General features: G+C 44.7%; 1 protein-coding gene across 1 annotated transcript; it reads left to right on the plus strand.

Moving 5' to 3' along the window:
* Positions 1 to 36: 36 nt before the first annotated feature.
* Positions 37 to 22,781, plus strand: LYAR (Ly1 antibody reactive). The gene is made up of 9 exons (XM_030864208.3): positions 37 to 186; positions 5,014 to 5,189; positions 6,576 to 6,690; positions 9,780 to 9,887; positions 10,005 to 10,088; positions 13,259 to 13,685; positions 14,581 to 14,667; positions 17,500 to 17,585; positions 18,080 to 22,781. The coding sequence occupies exons 2-9, from the start codon at positions 5,068 to 5,070 to the stop codon at positions 18,212 to 18,214; spliced, it is 1,164 nt and encodes a 387-aa protein (XP_030720068.2). The 5' UTR covers positions 37 to 186; positions 5,014 to 5,067; the 3' UTR covers positions 18,215 to 22,781.
* The last annotated feature ends 288 nt before the right edge of the window (positions 22,782 to 23,069 follow it).

Genomic DNA, 23,069 nt, shown 5'->3' on the forward strand with positions numbered 1-23,069 from the left:
TCCGGCTTCCGGTTGCGTCACTTCCGCCAGGAGGTGTGGCCGCGGCGCGCAGGCGCGCGAGAAGGCGCAGAAGCGAGTTTTGCTGGGGGAATCTCTGGAGGGAGGTGACGGCTCCGCTGGGCGGGCGGTGGCGATTCCACGTGCTCTCGCGGCCGGTTGAAACCTTTGGCGGGCGCTGGCTCAGAGGTGAGGGGTGGTGGCCCAGAGGTCCGACCTAGGAGGCTGGGGCTCAGAGAGTGGGGCGGGGGACGCGCTGTGGCCGATGCCTGCGTTTCCACCGTTAGAGAGTCTCTCCTTTGGCGTATACGCATGGAAGGAGGAAATGCATTCAGGTCCCATTCGTACTCTGGGGAAGTGGAAGGAGTTCTGGACTTGGGATGACCAATCCCTCCGGGTTTTAAAATGGAAAGGCCCCCGTGCCTTGAACCCACAGAGGGGTTTGCAGCCAGGATGGTTGGTCACCGCTGGACTGGGCTACAAGGCATGTTGGGGACGAGGCGCTTGCCTTCTTTGAGTCTTGGGGAGCTGGGTCCCAAAGGAGGAGGCCTTAGGGCATAGTGGTTGAGAGCCCGGGACTTAGGGCCAGAATAGCTGCGTGTGAATCCAGGTTTGCCACTAACTGTACGTGTGACCTGCTGCAGGTTACTGAACCACTTCGTGCCTGGTCTGTCAAAAGGGAATAATATAGAATCTAACTCAGAGAATTCTTGTAAGGATTACATGAGCCCAAACGTGTTAACCGCCTATGATAGGGCTTGGCACATAGTAGATGCTCAATAAATGTCAGGATTTTCTGCAGCCCCTGCCTCTGAGGAGAGATTAGGGGCATGAAGTGGGGTGTGAGTGCGTACAAGGCTGCCTTTCCTGCAGAGGACCCATCTGGGACTTATTCAAAGAGCGGCCCCAGCCTTCCCCACCAGTGCCTAGCATAGTGCCTGACAGGTAGGCTTGCACAGATAGTTATTACACCAGTGTTTAAACCCGTGCTGGTGATGTAGTGTGTGGGGAGGGTGTGAGACTGGAACTGGGAGGCAGAGAGACACGGCTCAGCTTCTCCCAGCCTCAGCTGGCTCATCTGTCCAGTGGAGATGGGTGTACCTGCCAACTAGAGTTTTTGCAGAGCAAGGGAGAGGTCCTCCCTGAGTGCACATCCAGACGCTCATCACCCCACATTCAGAGGTTTAGGTGTGATGGTGGACAGTTTGTACTTGTCTGTCCTTCCCTTTCACCATACCCTTCGTTTCTTGGAATTCTCCCTCCTCCCCGCCACCCCCCAAGGGGCTCAGGGCTGGCCTAGATGACCAGATGCATTGTTTCACAGATGGGAGAATTTAAGTTTTGAGGGTTGAGTGCTCAAGGCCACAGCTCACTGGGGGCTGTTGACAGCTTGGCCCCTCAGGTGGGCTGTTTCGGTGTGTGATGGTGGCAATGGGGTTTAGGTCTGTGTGTGTATGCGAAGGAACGTTTTAAGAATAGTTGTTTTTTTTTTAATAAACAATACAAAAATGTGTAGGGAGGAAGGTAAAAAATCACCCCAAATACAATCCCAGAACAAACCTGAGTTCATGTCATCAGGGAACAGGGCAGTAGCGTGGGCACCCATGGGGTGGGGAGCCATAGGAGACTAGAGAGAGTTTATGAAGATGGATGGATGGACTGAGGGTCACATTTAAAGAAGCATGTGTTTGGAGGGGACTGGGAGCCATGTCACTGACGTGCAGATTAATAGATCACAAGAAATTCTACCATTGGGTAAGGATCCATCACTGACATCTGGGATCTTGTTTAACTTTCCACACAGTGCTCTACGATAGATAATAGACCCATTTTACAGATAAACGGAATCTGCGAAGTTTAGGTACCTCGAGGTCATTTAGTTTTCACTTGGCAGATGCGGGCTCCAGCTCAGATCCTCTGGCCCTGACTCCAGGCCCAGGTCAACAGAACTCGGCCACCGTCTTGATAAGAGGAGACTGAGGTGCCGGGATTGCTTCACAAGTTCCCGGCCCCATACTGATGCTGTCTGTTGCCCATCAACTCAGCGCTACTGTCCAATACCCATCATACTCTGCTGTGACAAGGGTGGTCTCCTTGGCCAGTGTGGCCTGGCTTTAGGCTAAAGACTTAGATTTCCTTTAAATGGACGGTCATGACATATATGGCACCTGAACCCAGTAGACAGGTGTCCTAAAAGTCTTAATGCAGCATGTTTTTAGCTTTTCTAACCTCTGAGCTACAAATGTTACAAATTTACCAAAAACATCATTTGAAAGTTTAATTATTTAAATTTCTTGCACATTTATTTAGTCTTGTGAAGTTTGAATGAGTTGAGTCTTTTGTTTCAGGAAGTGCAGTGCTATCTTCAATTAGAGGAGCTGAATTTTCACAGGGTGTCTTCTTGTAAGTTTGTAGCGTTTGCACTTCTGAAATTGTCAGCCCTGCGCTCAGGCTTGCCAGGCAGGCTGTGCAGTTAGGGTGGTTTTGGGCTTGCTGTTTTGCAGCCCCTCCCTCCTCTCCCCACACAGGCACACAGGCAAGTGTTTACTGCATAAAAGAAAGGGGTAAGCTCCTTACAGACCTTACCTCCTTAGCAAGCAGGTGGCCACACTGCCCCCATTGCTCATCAACTCTAAAAATGCAGTGATGGCTCTAAAAATCCAGAGGCACTGTGAGACTGAGTTCTGGCTTACTGTGCAAGCTACCCATTCTACCTTTTAAAGAATCGCAACAGATTTCTAAATGTAAACATATGCCACGAAAAACCAAATGAAAACGTTTGGAGGGGTATTTTTCTGACGGACACGTGACCAAGTTCTAATCCTCGCCTGAACTGATGTTTACACTGTGTATGGTTAATCCCCAGAGGTAAAAACATGTTTTACACAGATATTCCGATCATCTTTTTTGTCAACATCACTGGCTTTGAGTTGATAAATTTTGTCTCCAGCGGTCCTCTTCAGGCCTTTAATTCCTGACCTTCCACTGCAGCCTGCACCACCCAACTGGATCTCAAAGCTTGCCTAAGCCTCCTCCCCTCCCCTCTCCCCCTTGATTAAGATACAGAATAGACCTCAAAAATGAAGGTTGGAAAGCTCCAGTCCATAGCTTCAGTTTGAGGGGGTATTTTTTTCATTGTTGAATCTCCTTATGAAAGTACTTTTAAATTTTCCAGCAGGTAATTTGGCTCATCGCAGCTGCTTCTACCTTGTGTGTACAATGACAGTCCATTTCTGGGTGCTTAATTAATGGTTTACTGTCATTCTTAGACCAAAGTGCCGCTAGAGACTGTTTATTTGACAGTGTGGTGTGGGCTTTTGTTCTGGCCTTGTTCTCCTTGTGAGGCAGGGTGGCTTCTCTGTTGCCTGCCAGTAATCTATCATCCTTCTGCTGGGTACAGAACGCTGGCTTTGGGGGAATAGGTCATAGTCCAAGTGATGCCAGCCCCCCAGGACTTGTGACTGTTTCACATGTCTTTACCATAATCAGGCGAGAAGATGGTCTTCGTTGGTGCGCATCCCAGAACCCTCAGGTTTGTTTTCCTCTGGATTCTCTGCTAGGCTGTAGCTGACCACATGTAACCCTGATGGTGAGCTGAGGAAGGGGTCCTGGGGTCAGGGACCCGCGTTTTGTGTGTAACACATCAGGCAAACTGACATCCAGCAGTGCTCGGTGGGGCAAGAGACCCCCAAGAGAGACCAGCTGGGCCTCTGTAAACCCTGGAGTTGCAGCCAGGATGTACATTTCCATTCAGGGTTGAATGGATGGGAATAGCCCTGATCCTTGCTTAGGTATGTCCTCTCCAGCAGTGACTCAGAACGTGGGAGTGGAGGAGAGACAGTGATTTCATACATGAGAATTTTCCACGACCCAGGAGTCACTCATTTGTGCTGAAGGATTCTCGAATGAAGTCTTATCTGGAAACAAATTGTATCAGTTTACTTGATCCTTACCTTCACCATGAGGAAGAAAGTGCTGGGTTAAACAATTGTTCTCAATATTTTTGCTGTGAAACTTATTTATAATGTGAAACTTATTTATAATGTAAAATGACAACACTCTTAGAATCTAGTGATAAAAAATTATATAACCCTGGAAAGTTACTATGACTTCTGTCACACTTTTAGGTGAATTCATGTTTTGTTAAGCACAATAGCATCTCCGTGAACTTTTTAAATGGTAGTTATGTGTAGGTGTGGACCCACTTGATCATGGGGCAGTGCTCGGGACACTTGGGTTTGGGAACACCCTCCAGTAATGCAGCACCCAGCATTGGGACACCTGAATATGGTCCCGTTTCTTTCTTATTGATCTGACAGGGAGCCACACCTACTCCTGTCCATTAAAACTGAGAGGCACATCCTCATTTTTAACATCTGGTGGGTACATAGTTATGCCTATAGGAGTGCTTTTTGTGCTTATAGAAATTATTTTTAGGCCTCTTCTCCACTTTCCAAACCTTCCTCAGTTCCCCTTTTGCTGTGTTCTTATTGTGTTTGGGGACTTGAAATAATTTGCAGCGCATACCTAGAGGCATTAGAGAGAAAGAGAACGCATGTATGCACTTTAAGTTATTGGGAAAGGTAGGATATTTCATTTAACGCCCCCAAAACTCTTCATCTCTAGAGACAGCCTGTGAAGCTTAAATCCTGGTTCCGCTACTGTGTGACCCTGGGCAAATTACTTAATCTCTTTGAGTCCCAATACCTCGTGTAAATTGTGAACAGTAATAGTCCTTACCTCATAGGGTTGCTGTGAGGATTAAATAAGTTCATTAGCTTAAAGCTGTTAGAATAGAGCCCAGCACATGGTAAGCACTCAACAAAAGTTAGCCATATTATTATTGTTGATTATAATTTTACTTATGTGGTGGTAGAGGTTTATGTAGATTGCTAATCAGCTTTGATTCTGTTGTTGTTTTCATGTGAAAAGCTAGCTGTCTGAATCATATATTTGGAAAAGCAGTTTCAGACTACAATGATAATTATCTTTTTTCCTTTTTGATTTTTCTTTTAGGATAAGACTTAAAACCTGTCTTGGATAAAAAAATATTTAATCATTTAGCTAAAAATGGTATTTTTTACATGCAATGCATGTGGTGAATCAGTGAAGAAAATACAAGTAGAAAAGCATGTGGCTCTTTGCCGAAACTGTGAATGTCTTTCCTGCATTGACTGCGGTAAAGACTTCTGGTAAGTTCCACAGAATTCAGGTAGATCCATAGTAAAGGTCCAGACCAATTATGGAACCCCTGGTCCCACAAAGCAGTAAAAAAAAAAAAAAAAAAAAAGAATAAGCAAGAGGCAAATTTGAGAAAAGAAATTAAGAAAAAAAATTAAAAGTGCCTTACAAGACCATTTGCCTTTTAAGGGTGATGTAAAGAGAAGACTCAGGGAAAGGGAATTATGGGTTCGGTCATAATCTGATCAGTCTGTGACACTTGCTGTTGTGTCCTTGGCACCGTTACCAGACCCAGGGAGGTGACCACGTGGAGTAGGGTTTCAGGGGTGTGGTGTGCTGATCACAGTGAAGAAATGGATTTATAGACCGGAAAATGAATTTATTAATTCACAGTGGAGGAGCTATCTGGGAGAAGAGGCTCGGCCCTCCCTAGAAAATCGGCGGTGATGGTGGCAGTGAAGCTCCTGGCCCCCCGTGTGTCAGGTGCTTCCACTGAGAGGGTCTCTGGAAAGGGGAGGACTGAGGGGAGGGGCAGGATGGATCTTGCTCGTCCACTGTTTCTTCGGGAGGGTCATTTGTAGTTGGCCAACCTCAGCCTCATACTGATTCCCTTCAGCTTCAGACGGTTCAGGTAAAAAGGTCATTTTTGGTGCATCCGTCCTAATGGCCTCTATGGCATTTGGGGGATACTTGCTGACAGTCCCTTTTAATTTCTTTCTAAAGCAGTGATATTTAAAAAAAGAAAAAAAAAAAGTTTGGAAACTGCTAAAGTCTTCGTTCATACCTAATCCTAGGAGGAGGGATATATAGAACAGGTGAAAATTGGGTGGTTTCTCCTTAGGGGACTTTGCCCTCAACCTTGCTCCCACGTTTCCCTGAGGACCCCATAGAGCTTTAGAAAGATCGTTTGAGACAGAATCAAGTTTCCTTTTTTTCCAAGACTCCTAGATCTTTTTTGTGACCTGATACCACCATTTTACACCACCTTTTAACTTAGTCTACAACTGATTATTGATTGCCTACTATATTACCAGGAAGTCCTACAGGTTTTGTAATTTAAGATAAAGCCACCCTGTTGTAGAGAGTTCTTTCCTTTTTTATTTAGTATATATTCATATATGACTAAAAAAAAAAATGCTGCCTATCAATTTGATTTTAAGACATTTGTATATAAAAATGGGTGGAAAGTTTGGTGGTGGGTTTTGAACAGTTGGGAAGAAGGAAAATGTGATGTGACCAGGAGGTTACCAGTATAGTAAGTGAAAGAGGTGAGATGGCTGTACAGAGCACAGATGTGAATGTAAGTGTGGACGGCAGAAGGCTGGGGCAGCGTGCTAGCTTTAGACAGAGACTCCAATTTGAGAATCAATCTAACGGTGGAACTTTCTCACTTTAAGGGGTGACGACTATAAAAACCATGTGAAATGCATAAGCGAAAATCAGAAGTATGGTGGCAAAGGGTATGAAGGTAAAACCCACAAAGGTGATGTTAAACAGCAGGCATGGATTCAGGTAAGGTCTTCCTTTTCTTTTCTTTTTATTATTATTTTACTTGGACTGTATCTCTTTTTTTCTTAAAGACTTCAACTGTTTTGTTTTTTTTTAATTTGTTTTTATTTTTATTTATTTTTGGCTGCATTGGGTCTTTGTTGCTGCACGCGGGCTTCTTCTAGTTGCGGAGAGGGGGGGCTACTCTTCATTGCGGTGTGCAGGCTTCTCATTGCGGTGGCTTCTGTTGTTGCGGAGCACAGGCTCTAGGTGCGCGGGCTCAGTAGTTGTAGCGCATGGGCTTAGTTGCTCTGCGGCATGTGGGATCTTCCCGGACCAGGGCTCGAACCCATGTCCTCTGCATTGGCAGGCGGATTCTTAACCACTGCGCCACCAGGGAAGCCCTGTAAGATCTAATTCATCAAAAAGCTTCATCTGACATCTTCTAGTTTCTTGGGACACCTAAGAAACCAAGAATAAATGTTATCATCCGTGCAGGCAAGACCCAGAAACATCACGTCTTCGGATAGAGCTCTTTATTTCTCTTTCAGTGCAACTGCAGTGTATTTTGTCTTTAATCTACACGTTTTGCAGATTTCTTGCAAAAATATTTCCAAATTCTCACTGACTTTCCCTTGGCTACGAAACCGAATGGAACCTTTCTAATCTGTATCTGCATCTAGTGAAGATGCATTTTTTATAACTCAAACTATGTTAAGCTGTGGTGTCTGTCATCAGAGTCGGGCAAAACAGAGACATTTTCATAAATGTGAGGAATTTTCTACTTCTAAAATAGAATGAAAGCATACATTATAAAAGTGGCAAAAGCAATGAAATCCCTAGTTTACTGAGGTATAGCTTCCAGTATGTTATTCACCATTTACAGAAGAGTAGCAGGAGGAAAGATTCAGAAAGGAAGGTAGGAGAATGAAAAGACATGTCATCTGTGTGGAAACTCTGTATTTTCCTGGAAATCAAATAAATAGTTACTCTCTTTGATGACAGAGTTTAAATGTGAAATTTCTGATATTGACTAGCTTACTGAGTTAGAAAACTCCTGGGAGGGAAAATCGGTTCACGAAGGACTAACAAAGTCTGCCAGTGCAGATTGAGACGCTAGTGAGACCCCTTGTCTTAACTGAGATATTTGGGCCGGCGGCCATCAGCCATACTTTGGGGCCCTATGTCTGCTCTCCCTGAGTACCGGATAACATTCCTAGGCCCCTGAGCTGGAGGTACCTGGTGTGTGAGTTCTGTGTGTGTCTGTTGACATCACATCTTGAATGAAATCCTCTAGAGCAGAGGTCAGCAAAGTACAGCCCACAGGTCAGATCCGGCCCACTGCCTCTTTGTAAAGTTTTATTGACACCCAGCCATACCCATTTGTTTACACGTTGTCTATGGTTGCTTTAGTGCTACAAGGACTGCACTGAGTAGTTAGGACAGAAACTAAATGGTCTGCAAAGCCTCAAATCTTTTCAGAAAAGGTTTGCCCACCCTTGTTCTAAACTGTCAGGCTTCAGCAGCCGTGCCACTGTATTAGAGATCCGAGGACTTTGTTCCGGATTCTGTCCTGGTGCACCGGTCCGCTCCCCATCCAAGTCCTCTCTAGCTCCCTAGCTGGCATCGTTAGCAGACACCTGAGACCGAATGTGGTCTGCTGGGAGAGTGCACGGGTCCTGCTGCGACCTGTCCAACAGACATGGATTTGGGTATTTATTCTGTTCCTTAAATCCTTAAATTCTCCATTTTTAAAGATTGAATTTTGGAATCCCATCAGTGTTAATGTTCACCAAGCATCCTTCCCAATGTCTCTGTGCTTACACACAGAGAGTGGATAGTGGGTCAGGGAGAAATACCCTATTTGGCATGGATCTCAGTGTTTTCCTCCAAACTCGGTCGCTGGTACGCTTCTCCTCTGGTTCAGCACGCGGCTCTGGCCTGTGCTGAGCTAGCCTGACTTCTTCCTTGTTCATGCTTTCTTGATTTGTTTTTCTGCCTGGGTGCCTTATCCTCTTTGTATCCTGTATCAGTTTTTTTCTGGTCTGTTTATATATAGCTGCAGTTCTTCCCTAATGCAGGGACCCTTTCCTGCACTATATTTGTTTAGCTGCATTATTTGTCTTTATTTGTTGGCTCATGAGTGACCATCTTTCTTATGGATTGCCATCTCCCTAACTTTAATAATTACCTTTTTCCTCTGCCTTCACTGTGATTGCCATAAGCCCTTTCTCTAGATCACTTATTTATTTTTCATCTCTTGTTCTTGCTATGTCATGTTTGTTTGTTCGATTTTAATATTGTTGTCTTGATCTTAAATTTAGTCCCTAGAATATCCACTTTTGTCTTATTCTTTTGATCACTTTTGGTTTGTTTATACTTTTTTCTTTCAGTTTTTAAAAATTGTGATAGATTATACATGACATATAGTTTACCATTTTAAAGTATATACAACTAAGTACATGCACAATGTTGTGCAACCATCACCACCATCTATCTACAGAGCTTTTTCATTTTTTGGTAGGGATTACATTGGAATCTGTAGCTCTCTTTGGGTAGTACTGACATCTTAATAATATTGTCTTCAATTCATGGACATGGGATATCTTTCCATTTATCTGTATCTTTAATTTCTCTCAGCAGTGTTTTGTAGTTTTCAGTATATGTCTTTCAGCCCGTTGGTTGGTTTAGTTTGTTCCTAAGCATTTTATTCGTTTTGATGGTATTATAAGTGGAATTGTTTTCTTAATTTCTTTTTCGATTTGTTTACTGTTAGTATATATAAATGCAACTTGATTTCTGAGTGTTGATTTTGTATCCTGTGACTGCTGAACTTGTTAATTGGCCCTGAAGATTCTTTTTGTGGAATCTTTTGGGTTTGCACCGTGTAAGACTATGTTATCTGCGAACAGAGATTATTTTACTTCTTCCTTTCCAGTGTGGATGCTTTATATTTCTTGCCTAATTGCTCTGGACTTTCAGTACTATGTTGAATTTGTAAACATAGACATTAATACAAAATCTGTACGTGACGTGTGAACCCGCGAGTTTGACTTTCATGAAACTCATCTGTCAATTATTTATTGTTTTTGTTTTATCTTCATTTTTTGTAGAAAATTAATGAATTAATAAAAAGACCCAATGTCGGCCCCAAAGTGAGGGAACTTTTAGGGCAAATTAGTGGTTTTGACAACGTTCCCAGGAAAAGGGCGAAATTTCAGGTATGTGTTTGATATGACTTCCTTGAATGGAAGGGATATGGGCCTATTGGTGACAGCTTATGTATACCTGTCAAAATATGGGATAAGTGAGGTTTTTTCTTTTTTTTTTTCATACAGAATTGGATGAAGAACAGTTTAAAAGTTCATAATGAATCCATCCTGGAGCAGGTGTGGAATATCTTTTCTGAAGCTTCCAGCAATGTAAGTCAGATCTCACTCTAGACTTGCAGTGTGGCAAAAATGATTGGTAATAATGAAACGGGAATGTCTTATTTTTGGAGGTCAAGACAGCCTTCTTTTTCAGAGAGCCTCTCTGTGCCTTCATTAATGGGAAGGAATAAACAGTGCACTGCAGAGAAGATTTCCTTATTGTGCAGAGAAAGGTATTTAATCCCAATGTTTGATAATGGTACCAGCTAACATGAATTGATCCGCTTAGAAATCAGGCAGCGGGAAGTGTTAGAAAGAACAGGACCTTCGGGTTTCTGACAGAGCTGGTTTGGAATCCCTGCTGTGCTGTTTGCCAAGCGTTTGATCTTGAGCATGTTATTTAACCTCTCTGAGCCTGAGTTTCCTTATCTTAAATAAAAGTGGGTATTTATGCTCAGTACTTACTGGGTACCTGATGTGTGTCAGGCCCCAAACAAAAAATAGAAAATATCTCAGGTGTGATAGTGCCACCAAGAAAAATAAACAGGGTGAGGACAGAGAGGGTGACTAGGTGTTCTTTTAGGTGTGGGGTGAGGGATCACGGAAGGCAAATGAGGGTATACAGGCATCCCAGCTCATGGCCAGCAGGTAGGGGGCACTCGGTAAGTGCTGGTCTCCTTCCTTCTGCTGGACGGAGAAGTCATGGGAGTAAATGAGTCAACCACCTTCAGTCAAAATGGTTTGATCAGAGAGGCCCCAGACGTGGAATACACATGCAGAGAGTCTTACTTTGATATCTTGTAGGCACATTCTTGGTTACATTGTTAAACATTTTTCTCATTAATTCAGTTGCACTTAGCTCCTACTTGGAGCTTAAGTCCCATCTGGAGACATATTGTTAGTGTTTCAAAAAAACCAGTGGGGTCTGACTGGTCTTCTATTCTAGTCACCTTGTCAGCAATTGATTTGCTTTTTTATGTAGAGAGAATGGTTTTGGCCACAGATTGGGATAAAAATGAAACTTTCTCTTGGCAGTATATCTAGCGTGTGTCTCTAAACATACAAACTAGGCCTTTGAAACCTTACAACCAATCATTTAATTGGCAGTCATGTGGCACCTGCTTTTTAAAGGTTATTTACATTTTAACTAAGAATCAAAAGTTTAAAATTACTTAGTTTAACTCCAGAGTTCAAAAAAAAAGGGTTTTCCACTTTCCTTTTTAAAGCTGTGAACATACTAAGAATTAAATAAAATAACCAGCAAGCAGCTCGTGGTAAACTCTGAGCTCTGTAAAACGAGGCTTGTTATTGCATTGCCTTTGTGCAGTAAATGTCCCAGCATGTGCCTAGAGATTGTGGTGCAAAGAGTTCAGAGGCCCCGGAGGTGTTGGGCTGGAGACTTTATATTCTTCTCAGCTGCAACACTCTCTGTACCCTGGTGTGCATCGCACCTGGTCACTGTGGACGCAGCCATCCTCAGGCCCAAGTCCTGCCCTCCAGAGCTGTATTCTAGTGGGGGAGACAGACAGACAGCTGCGTATAAGGGTTGATGCTATGGTGTGAGGTGGTGATACGGGCCAGGAAGCAATGGGAGGCAGGAGACGGGGCAGAGAGTAAAGGAGGGTGCTCTGTCAGGAGAGAGTCAGTGAAGTCGTCCCTGAGGGGACCACGTTGGAGGAGAGCCTGGAATGACATAGGAAGTAGATGGGGAGTGAATTTGTTCACTCATTTATTGAGTAGCTGCTGGGTGGGTGAATGTGTGTCTCCCTCCCTCCTTCCTTTCCTCGCTCTCTCCCCTCCCTCTCTCCACCTTCTTCCAGCAGCTGGGGGATTGGTTTGGAAGTGGAGGCGAGGCAGCAGCTAGAGACTTAGCTGAACGGGTCAGTCTCAGGGCTGCGGCGCTCAGACCCTGGTGTGATCATGCCCACTACACACTGTACCCTAGGAAGGAGCTTGTAGGACAGGGTGTCCCTCTTCCTCCTGAGATCCTTTCTGAACTCATCCCTGCTTCGCCCGCATGTACATGGACGACTTGACTTCTCTGAACTGCTGCTGAGAAAACTCCAACTATTTAGTTTAATCTTTAGTATTAATATCCTAAATGCTACTCTTTGAGCCCGGGGCTGGGCATTGAGGGTTGCCTGAGGCGGGAGCTCAGTAGAGTTCTTGTTTGTCAGTGAAAGCCAGTCCTTCATTTGGTCCAGGTTGGGGGCAGCATTCCCCCCTTGTGGCCTCGCCTCTCAAAGGAGGAGGACTGCGGTGACTTGTGCCAGTCACCTGGCCGTTAACTAACAGAGATGGAACGTGGGCCCTGGCTTCGGACTGTCCACCACACGGGCAGCAGCCCCGGAGCCGCCAGCACTGACCTTGGCCCTGTCCCTCCAGATGCATCAGGGCTCCTTGAGCAGTTCAGTGAATTGCTCCACATCTTCTCTTGAGAAAGGGCAGGCCTAGAGACTGCAGCAGGCAATGGGGCTTGAAGTCATTTTTTAAAACAGTCTGTGTGCTGGTTTGAGTAAGGTGGTGCAGTAAATGGGAAGTTTATCTTATTCCAGCTCACGTTTCCATGGTTCCTTACTCTCCACTTTATACTCTGTCCAGGTGTCCCTGACTGTCCGCTAAGGGTAACCATCAATCTAAACACTGATGATGATAACAGCACCTCTGTCTAGTACTCAGTCGTTTACAAAACTCTTCCCGTACATCTGGCTGCTTTATTGAGCATCGCTTTTCTCCTTTTATTTGTACATGAACTGTATCAGGTAGATATCACTAGCTTTCTTTTCACAGATGAGGAAATAGGTTTGGAGCAGGTAAATAACTTGCCCTGAGTTACCTGGCTAGTAATGAACAGAGCTGGAACTTGAACCCAGGTCTGCAGATGCATAAATCTGGTGGTTTCTGCCACACCTACATGCTCATCTTCTACCAAAAAGGCAAATAGCGAGCCAGAATTAAAGGTCTGGCTTTTACATGGCATACAGATTCTTCACTTTTCCAGTGGAATGAAAATGTTAAGTGCAGAGAGGAATGTGGGCTGTGGGTAGTTTTTTCCATCTTTGTATATTTACTGCCACATGTTAACTGTTTTTGGGGGTGGTCACAGTTGTAAAATGGTAAGTAATAAAAATTTCCTTAGAAGAATTTATTCAGTAGATACATGAGATGATATGTGTCTGGAATGAGAATTTATGTGTTTCTTGGTTTCGCTTAATAATAAGGAACCAGTCAGTAAGGGGCAAGATCAGAAGCCGCTGGAGCAAACGGCCAAACCATGTGCAGAGAACAACGCCAAGGTCGCGTCCTCCAAAGCAAATGACAGCGTGGAAGAGCCAGCAGAGACGAAGAAGAATAAGAGAGAAAGGAAGGAAGAACGGCAGAAGAAGAGAAAAAAGGAAAAGAAAGAACTAAAATTAGAAAACCACCAAGAGAATTCAAAGAGTCAGAAGCCTAAGAAGCGCAAAGCAGGACAGGAGGCCGAGCAGGAGGCTGCAGGGGAGGCCGTCTTCGAGGCCGCCAGCTCTGCAGGGAAGAAGAGCCAGAGGAGCAAGGCTGAGTGCACCCAGGACGGGGCGGTGGATAGAGGCGCAGAGCGGGAAGGGGAGACAAAAACCAGTCTAGGGAAAAGAAAGCAGAAGCATTCGGAAGGTTTGTGGCTAGCTTATGCTCCAGGGTTTGTTTTTTGTTTTGTTTTGTTTTTTGTTTTTTTAATAAATTTATTTATTTTTGTTTACCTTTGGCTGCATTGGGTCTTCGTTGCTGCATGCCGGCTTTCTCTAGTTGCGGCGAGCGGGGGCTCCTCTTCGTTGTGGTGCACGAGCTTCTCATTGCGGTGGCTTCTCTTGTTGTGGAGCACGGGCTCTAGGTGCTCGGGCTTCAGCAGTTGTGGCTCACAGGCTCTAGAGCACAGCCTCAGTAGTTGTGGCGCACGGGCTTAGTTGCTCCACGGCATGTGGGATCTTCCTGGACCAGGGCTCGAACCCGTGTCCCCTGCTTTAGCAGGCGGATTCTTTTTTTTGTTGTTTTGTTTTTGTTTTTGTTTTGCGGTACGCGGGCCTCTCACTGTTGTGGCCTCTCCCGTTGCGGAGCACAGGCTCCGAACACGCAGGCTCAGCGGCCATGGTTCACGGGCCTAGACGCTCTGCGGCATCTGGGATCTTCCCAGACCGGGGCACGAACCCGTGTCGCCTGCATTGGCAGGCAGACTCTCAACCACTGCGCCACCAGGGAAGCCCCTGTTAAATACTTTTTAAGCTGTGAGTTTGGGATGTCTAAAATCTGTTAGACCTTGCATTTTGAACCACGTAAGGCAAAGAGCATAAGGTTTGGGATCAGGCCGTCCTGGGCTTAGTCTGGGCAGGTACCATCACCTCGCAACTGCCCATTTTGTCATCTGCCTTGGAGGAGAAACCCCACGGGGCTGGGGTGCTTGGGGAATGAGCAGGGTGATGGATGTGAGGGGCCTGGCCATGTAGGCTTCTCATTAAATGGTAGCCGCTAGTATAAATGCGAAGTATTTTTTTAAATCTTTCTAATTACTTAGTTGAAGCAGATTCTAAGAAGAAAAAGATTAAGCTCCTGGGACATTCTGAGGACGGAGAACCGGAAAACCATGAGGCTTCTGCAAAAGGTATGGCTGCCATCATTTGGAAGCTCTGCCCTCTTTAGGCTGGGGGAGGAGGAGGAGAGCTGGGCCCGTCCGATGGTCATGCCCTCCAGAGGCACGTGGAAGAACTTGAAGCAAAATCCGTTTTCTAGGGTGTGACTGCTAAGTAATGAGCGAGAGCTGTGTGAGTTGGTCGTACAGGGTCTGTCCAGCTTTGAGGATGGAATGTAAAGCTGTCTGGATTGGAAGCATGTGTTATCTTTGGAGCTTAAAATAAACCCTGGTTCTGAGGCCCTGTTCGCTCTCCCTGCTTTCTTGTCCCTGCCTCTCATCCTCTCCTAGAAGTACCCTGAGGTCCAGCCGGGCTTGGCTTTTCCTCCTCCCGTCTCTGGGTCTGTCCCTGCTGTCCCCGCGCTCAGAGCCCCATGGCCACCCCGTCCCTCAGCCAGAGTGCGCACTTGGCAGCTCCAAGGTTCCTCTTGAGCACTGCCCCCTCCGCAGAGCTGTTCCCACTGCTCAGGCCTAGAGCACTCCCTAGGGTCCTGCCAGTCAAGAACAGGCCCGAGGACTCGATGGGAATCAAGACTTTATTCACAGAACTTCAGTAACTGCTCGAGTTGGGTTAGATTTCTTAGCTTGTAACTTTGATTATGTGAAGCTTCTCTTTTTTTTTTAAGTTAAATTTTCAGTTTTGAGATAATTGTAGATTCACGTGCAGTTGTAAGAAATGATACAGACTTACGGACCCTTCTGTAGCCTTTACCCCATTTCCTCCGAGGCTGATCCCTCACACAACTGTAGGACAAAATGCCACTGGGCTGTTGACCTCGTACAGTCAAGAGACAAACATTCCCGTCCCCACTTATAGCCACACCCACTTTCCTCTCGCCCCACCCCCTCCTTTACCCCAGAGGTCAACACTGTCCGTTTACCTCCATTTACCTCTCCGTTTACCTCTCCATTTCTATAATTTTATAATTTCAGAATGTGACATAAATGGCATCATTTAGTCTGTAACCTTTTGAGATTGGCTCTTGTCACTCAGCGTTGTTCTCAGGAGGTTCATCCAGGTTGCTGCACATCTCAATAATCCATTCCTCTTCATTGTGAGCAGTGGCCTGGTGTGAATGTACCACAATTTGGTTATCCATTCATCTGTTCACAGACATCTAGGTTATTTCCAGTTCAGGGTTATTATGAATAAAGTGCATGTACAGGTTTTCCTGTGGACATGCGTCATGTTTTCTGGAACAAATGTTCAGGAGTGCAATGGCTGTCTAGTACGGTAGTTGCATGTTTAGTTTTTTAAGAAACTGCCCACTTTCTCAGAGTGGCTGTACCGTTTAATATTCCCTCCAGCAATGTGTGAGGGGTCCAGTCTCCCCACACCCTGGCCAACATTTGGTGTTACTGTTTGTTATTTTAGCCATTTCAATGGGTATGTAGTAACAGCTCACAGTGGTTTTAATTTGTATATCCCTAATGACGTTGAATATCTTTTCATGTACTTATTTCCCATTTGTCTATCTCTTCATTAAATTGTCTGTTCTCGTTCTTTGCCCATTTTCTAATTAAATTGTTTGATTTTTTTTAACTGTTGAGATTTGAGAGTTCTTTATATATTCTAAATACTAGTCCTTTGTGAGATATGTGGTTTGCAAGTTTTTGTTCAGTCTGTAGCTTGTCCTTTTATCCTCTTAACAGTATCTTTTTGTAGAGCAAAAGTTTTTGATTTTGATGAAGCCTCACTTGTCAGTTTTTCCTTTAAGAGATGATACTTTTGATGTCATCTAAGAACTCTTTTTGCCAGCCCTAAATCCCAAAGACTTTTTTTCTGTTTTTTTCCCGAAATGTCTTACAGTTTTAGATTTTTACACCCAAGTCCATGATCCATTTTGAGTTAATTTTTATGAGGTATGAGACTTGGTTCAAGGTTCATTTCTTTGCTCATCAACGTCCAGTTGGTCCACACCATTTGTTGAAAACACTGTCTTTTCCCTCAGTGAATTGCTTTTGCACCTTTGTCAAATATCTGTTGGGCATATTTGTGTAGTTCTGTTCTGGGTTCTGTCTCATTGGTTTGTGTATCCGTCCCTCCACCACACATTCTTGACTAGAGTAGTTATAGCCAAAGTTTTGAAATTGGGTAGGCTTATTCCTCTCGCTTTATTCTTTTTCAGAATTAGAAGATTTAGAATAATCTTGCCTATGTCTGCAAAGAATCTTGCTGTGATTTATATAGGAGTTGCATTATACCTGTATATTGATCTGGGGAGAATTGATCACTTTACTGTGTTGAGTCTTCTACGCCATGAACATAGCATGTCTTTCCGTGTATTTAAATCTTCGATTTCTTTCATTAGCATTATGTATCTTCAGCCTATATGTCTTCATCTCCCCAGAAGCAGAAGTTCCCGAGATGAGTCCTAACCTGCTGACAGTAATTATTTGTGGCTGTCCTCTGTCCTCTCTGGTTCAAGGTTCAGCTCCTTTCGCTCATCTTTGCCTTGCTTACTGTGCTTAGAAAGCCCCTTGATCTTAGTGGATCCTTAGTAAATCTTAAGTTCATTAGATACAAGCCCTATCTTTTTTATAGGAATTTATAGGATGGTGGTACTTAATGGTTCTTAGTTAACCTGCTCACTCTAAGAATGAGTTCTGTGGATGGTAGTCAGCGCTTCTCGGCCACTGTGATTGGACAGGTCAGGTGTCTGCAGCACGGTACTGTGGCATCCTGTCCGTTCTGGGCTTCTTCATTCCTGGGTAGCAGCAAATAGATGGTGCAGAAATGGTTTCTTAACCCTTTTGGTAGTACAACAAAATACAGTGTTTTACATATAATTCTCTATATCGTAGGTAAATTCAACTGGAAGGGAACTATTAAAGCTGTTCTGAAACAGGCCCCAGACAATGAAATAACAATCAAAAAGCTAAGGAAAAAGGTATGAAGTACGAACCAGGTATATATAAGCTGGGGAGAATCAGTTCTTTATTTTAAAATGTACAGTTTTGTTCTGTTTTTCTAAATCTGAAATACTGTCGTGTGTATGTGTGTGTCGCAGTGACTTTCAAGTTGCTCCTTTTAGCCCCTCAGGGCTTGTGGGGAAGGGATGGAGCCAGACCCCATCCACGCTTCCTCAGCCAGAGCAGTGCCTACATTAAATATGAAAATTACTGCTCTACGTATGTTGCTGTCTTTTGATTATTGCAGAACGATGGTTTTTTCTCGTAACTTTTTATCAGTGTCTGAAACATGCAGCCAAGTGCTCACACGTGTACAGCTACACGAATTGTCACGAGCAGGACACCCTTGTGTAACCAGTACCTGGGTTCTTTCATTTGTCACTGTCGGCCTTATTGTGGGTCAGAGAAAGAACATTGTAGGTCAATTTTCAGGACAAATACACCCATTTGACAGTTGTTTTCCTTTGTGAAGGTTTTAGCTCAGTATTATGCAGTGACAAATGAACATCACAAATCTGAAGAGGAACTCCTGGTCATCTTTAACAAGAAAATCAGCAAGAACCCCACCTTGAAGTTATTAAAGGACAAGGTCAAGCTTTTAAAATGAACATTTTTATATTTAAAAATTGAATCCATTCCGTTGATCTTCTCCTTTCACAACTGTTTGTAAAACATGTAATGATAACAACTCAAATTTTGCTTTCCAAAGCTGTATTTTTAAGTTAAGAAAAAAATATATTTTTGGTAGAACTTACATGAGAAAATAAAATATATTCTTGTCCCAAGTTCTAAATTTGTGGTAGTGAAAATATTTTTAAATGTGACAGGTCAAAAAATAACTTGGGGGCTGCCCTGGTGGCGCAGTGGTTGAGTGTCCGCCTGCCGATGCAGGGGACGCGGGTTCGTGCCCCGGTCCGGGAGGATCCCACATGCCGCGGGGCAGCTGGGCCCGTGAGCCATGGCCGCTGGGCCTGCGCGTCCGGAGCCTGTGCTCCGCAGCGGGAGAGGCCACAACGGTGAGAGGCCCACGTACCGCAAAAAAACAAAACAAAACAAAAATAAATAACTTGGTCAGACTAGAAAGCAGTTGTTTTAACTACATCACTTCTACACATTTTCAATTAGAGGGTTTTGTGGGTTAGTTTTTTGCGTGGTTTAATGTACATGTGAATTGTAGTATTTCATCCAGGAACAGTCGAAACAGTCCTTTGTGTGTCATAATCCTTGCACAGCCAGAAGTTCTGCTCTTTAGAGGGGGTTTCTCTGTAACAGTTTGGCCCATCCACTCTGGCCCAGTCCATCTTCGGCCACAGATGGCAGATTTGTCGGTGACTAGATTTTGGGGTGTGGCCTGTGACCAGGTATAGGGAACCGGCTCGTTGGAAACTGAATCCGTTATTCGGTGCTCCAGTTGGATTGACATGCTTTCAGAACTGGTCCTCTAAATCCTAGTTTATTGTGCAGGAGGAGAGCCAGGCCACTCTTTGATATTTGAGTAGGTTTTGCCCACAAGTCCCTTCACAGCTGGTGTGTGTGGTAAGAATCACCCCTTTAACCAGTGTTAACTATCATCACTAATACCTCTCACTACAGGTGAAAGCAAGAATGGGGCATGGAACAAGTGTTAAAAGGATTGGGGGGGCATTAATAGGAGCAGGGAGGCAACAGGGCAGATGGAGATACGCTGTGAGCCTCTGAGTCCCAGATGAGCCGGCTTTCCTCCTGCACTGTGTTCTGTTCTGATCTGGGGATGTGCTGCTGTGTCATGGCGGGATTCAGTGGCACTGTGTTAGGAGCAATGAGGACCCAGGCTTTAGAATCAGGCCTGGAGTCAGGCCCTGGCTTGGTCCCTTCATAGTTAACTGCTCTGAACCTCACTCTTTTCATCTGGACAGTGGAACAGTAAAGGTCCCTCTTGGGTTGTGAGTGAAGGGAGTAATTTGTGTAAAGCCACAACACCATACCTAAGCCCAGAGACACCCATTCAGTGGTTGCCATCGCTACTGTTAGCAGGAACGGTTTCTGAGCCAGGAGAGGCTTTAGATGTTTTGGAAGCAAAGGGGGGAAAAAGTGGGAAAGTGAAGCTTGACCCAGCACACACAGAGGGACAAAGTAAAGCCCTGAGTCCAGTCCAGGACGTCCCTGTCCGAGCACTCCAGGGAGCAGAAGCGAGCACCGCCGTCCTCCGGGGATGGGGGTGGGGCTACAGCACTACTCCCTGGGGGCACTACAAGCACCACAGTATTTCAGGATTTGTGTTGATTTTTATTTTTCCGTCAGTTTTACTGTCATGCGTTTAAGGCTGTTCCAGAATGCTAGCAGAACATTGGGCCGGAGGAGGTAACCCCTCAGCTCCCAGACGAAGCAAGGCCAGCAAATGGTGATTCTGATGGTCAGTGTCATGGGCAGGTCTCTTCGTTGGAAACTGCAGTTGGTGGCAGGAACGTCTCCCCATGCCTGGCTGCAAAGCACAATCTACAGCTCCTTCCCAAGGTCTTGGCACAGAGACCACCCTTTGGTTTTGGCGATTGCCTGCCTGACTTGAACTCAAACACAGACGATATTGGAACTCTGGGGACTTCGGAACCAATCTAATGACATTTGTTTTGGGCTTTACAGCTTCATTTTGTCTAAGTTGAGTGTAAGATTGGATTCTACCGTGTTCCGCCTGTCCCTCTGCTGGTCTGATGGGTCTGGCACTTGGGTTTCCCCAAACCTGCCAGGTATGCATTTTGACACACTTAAAAAAAATTTTTTTTCGATACCTTCCTTTCTGGCATTCCTGGCATTTGTCAACTGTATGCACTGGCCATTTTCTGTGATGCTGTTTACAAATAGGATTTGGGAGAAGGTGGGCTGTATTCTGCCCGCCAAAAGATTAAGACGTGTTGCCGGCTGGGGTCCTCCTTTATGTCAGATACACAAGGCATTTTGCAGTCTGATGAGGAAACTGAGGCTCAGAACAGTGAAAGGGAGGCCAAGCAGGAGTGAACCCAGGGCTGCCCTTTCTTCTGATTGGCTGTGACAGCCAGACTTGTGCTGATGCAGAAGTCTAAATATTCAGGCAGCTGAAGGCAGGGGGCATTTAGGTGGAGAGAGTTGAAAAATTGCAAAACCACTCAAGTTTCCCCAGGTTAATCTTGCTCCAGGCAGGTACGAGTGGTTTGTTACCTCGGTGTGAAGTAAGAAAAAAGAGGCTTTCAAAGACCCTGTTCCTAGTTCTCTGTTTAAACCCACCTCACAGGGTGGTTGTAAGAATAAACTAATAAAAGTCAAGGTTAATCGCATTGTAACAGGTCTGCAAATTTTTATGAATATCCTTAAAAAGTTATTGTATTATCCTTCTAAACACGTCATTTTTCTTTCAGAGTTAAACCTTGAGCTGATCAGGTCCTATTAAAGCAATTTACTTTGATAGTATTGGGTTGGCCAAAAAGTTCGTTCGGGTCTATCCTTAACATCTTGCAGAAAAACCTGAACAGACTTGTTGGCCAACCCAGTATCAAAGCAGCCTGAATTTCCTCTCTTTTCTGAAATAGATTTCTAGGACTTGGGGAGAAAAAGAAACAGAAGAAGCAATCTTTGGTGTAGATTGTTTTCTTTTAGATTGCAGTTGAATAAGGAAAGTTCTAAGAAATCAGTAGTTTTATTCAGTTCACCTCCATTGGTGAAAACATGTATAGTTCTTTATTCCACCACTGAAAACTGATCCTCCTAGGTGTTTTTTTGTGGACTCCCGCATAAAGTAGATAATTGTATATTGTTGACTTTTACCTGGATATAGAACCATGACACCGTAGCACTCTTAAGATTATAATTCCTTCCTTGTGGAAGGAAATTAGAGATCAGTTATGCTCAGATAGGAGAAAAGGCATTTTATATGTAATTACCAGTACTTTGTGGTTACTGGAACTCAGCATACGTTCAGCCTTTATGCCTTCTAATTAAGCTTTCAAGATGGCTAGAATAGGCCTAAGTTTCTTTTCTCCTTAGCCAAGGAGAGTGTATTGTATTTCTCATTTCCTAGGTACAGCAGTGTTAACTTTATGTTGATTCATGAATGACACATGGGCAGGAGGTGGGTTGTGTAGTTAATCCTCGTTCTCTCTCAAGTAAGCTGGATTTTGGCAGAAGAGTTGGTACACGTGAGAACCTCGCCCCTTTCAGGTTCGGAAGAGGAATCATTGATCATAAGCATGCAGTGGGATTTCACAATTAAGGAGATTCTGTTGGGAAGTTGTGTGCACTGATTTTTGCCTTTCCTCACAAACATATGTTTGGACCTGAATCCTCCAGTACCCTAAGAGCCTGCAGTTCTGCTCTAAGCCCTCTTGTTGTTAAAATTATGTTAAGTCACAGGGACTAATGAGATAATTCCAGAGTGCCTGCCCTGGGCCAGACTCTGCCCTGTCTTCAGGGAGAGGGAAACAGACAACCTCAAGGCAAGCACAGTAAGAAGTCCTGCGGATGAACCAGTTGTAAGGTACACCCAGAGGGGGAGGGAGTCATTCCGCTTAGGGTGGGGATGGAGGCCGTTAGGTTATTACTGGCCCTCTAGATTGAGTGACAGGTATTTACTAATTCCTTGTGGGCCCGGGTCATCTTTCTCTTACTCTTGCCACCTCACTGTAAGGAGGACCCTGTGAGGCCTTCCCGGAAGAGGTCCCCACCCACGTGCTCCGCCTGCCTTTTGTCTTAGAAAAACTTTAGTCAAAGAATAAATTTAATCAGAGAAGTGAGAAAATGCAGAAAGAAAGGAAAACAGGCAGGACAAAATACTCATACTTTAGCCATTAAACAAAGTCAAGAACCTTTAAACAAAGTCAAGTTCTTCCTCAAGGACTGTAGATAATATTCTGAGCCGTGTCCTTTGAGCTGTTTTGCAGATTAAAACCCTCACCAGGTGGAAGAAATTAACTGTGTGCTGCCCACAAGCCACGTAGACCCCAAACCCGTTGGAACCTGAAGGTTGATGATGCTGATTCCTGATTACTTCACCACCAACCGATCAGAAGAACGTCCATGAGCTGATCATGTCCTGCTCCTTGAACACTGTAAGACCCCTCACTACACGCTCCAGTGGGGAACACACAGTTTTGAGGGTGTTAGCCTGCTGTGGCCCCCTTTGCCTGGCAAAGCAATAAAGCTATTCTTTTCTACTTCACCCAAAACTGTGGCTGCGTTCCTATTTGTCCCTGGTGAACAGAGGCCGAATTTCGGCAACATCACCTCCTTTCACCCTGACTCTCATTCCCACCCACAAGGGAGACGGTGGGAGGCGGTAAACGCTAGGCAGGGCTCCATGTGCCAGAATGAGACTTGACATTGACTCTGACTTCATCTTATTAGCCAAGGGCAGGTTATGTAGCGTCCCTGAACCTCAGGGGTTTTGTCTATTATACTGCCTTCGTAGGGTAGACAGAGTGAAATTAAAATATTGTACATGAGGTGTCCGGCACATA

The sequence above is a fragment of the Globicephala melas genome, chromosome 5 (assembly GCF_963455315.2).
Source record: "Globicephala melas chromosome 5, mGloMel1.2, whole genome shotgun sequence".
In the NCBI taxonomy this organism is placed as follows: domain Eukaryota; kingdom Metazoa; phylum Chordata; class Mammalia; order Artiodactyla; family Delphinidae; genus Globicephala; species Globicephala melas.

Excerpts from the sequence above, each read along its gene's own strand:
- LYAR (XM_030864208.3), top strand. The coding sequence starts at position 5,068 with ATGGTATTTTTTACATGCAATGCATGTGGTGAATCAGTGAAGAAAATA. Across the intron at positions 6,691-9,779 it reads AACAGCAGGCATGGATTCAG|AAAATTAATGAATTAATAAA; the intron begins GTAAGGTCTTCC and ends CATTTTTTGTAG. Across the intron at positions 10,089-13,258 it reads TTTCTGAAGCTTCCAGCAAT|GAACCAGTCAGTAAGGGGCA; the intron begins GTAAGTCAGATC and ends CTTAATAATAAG.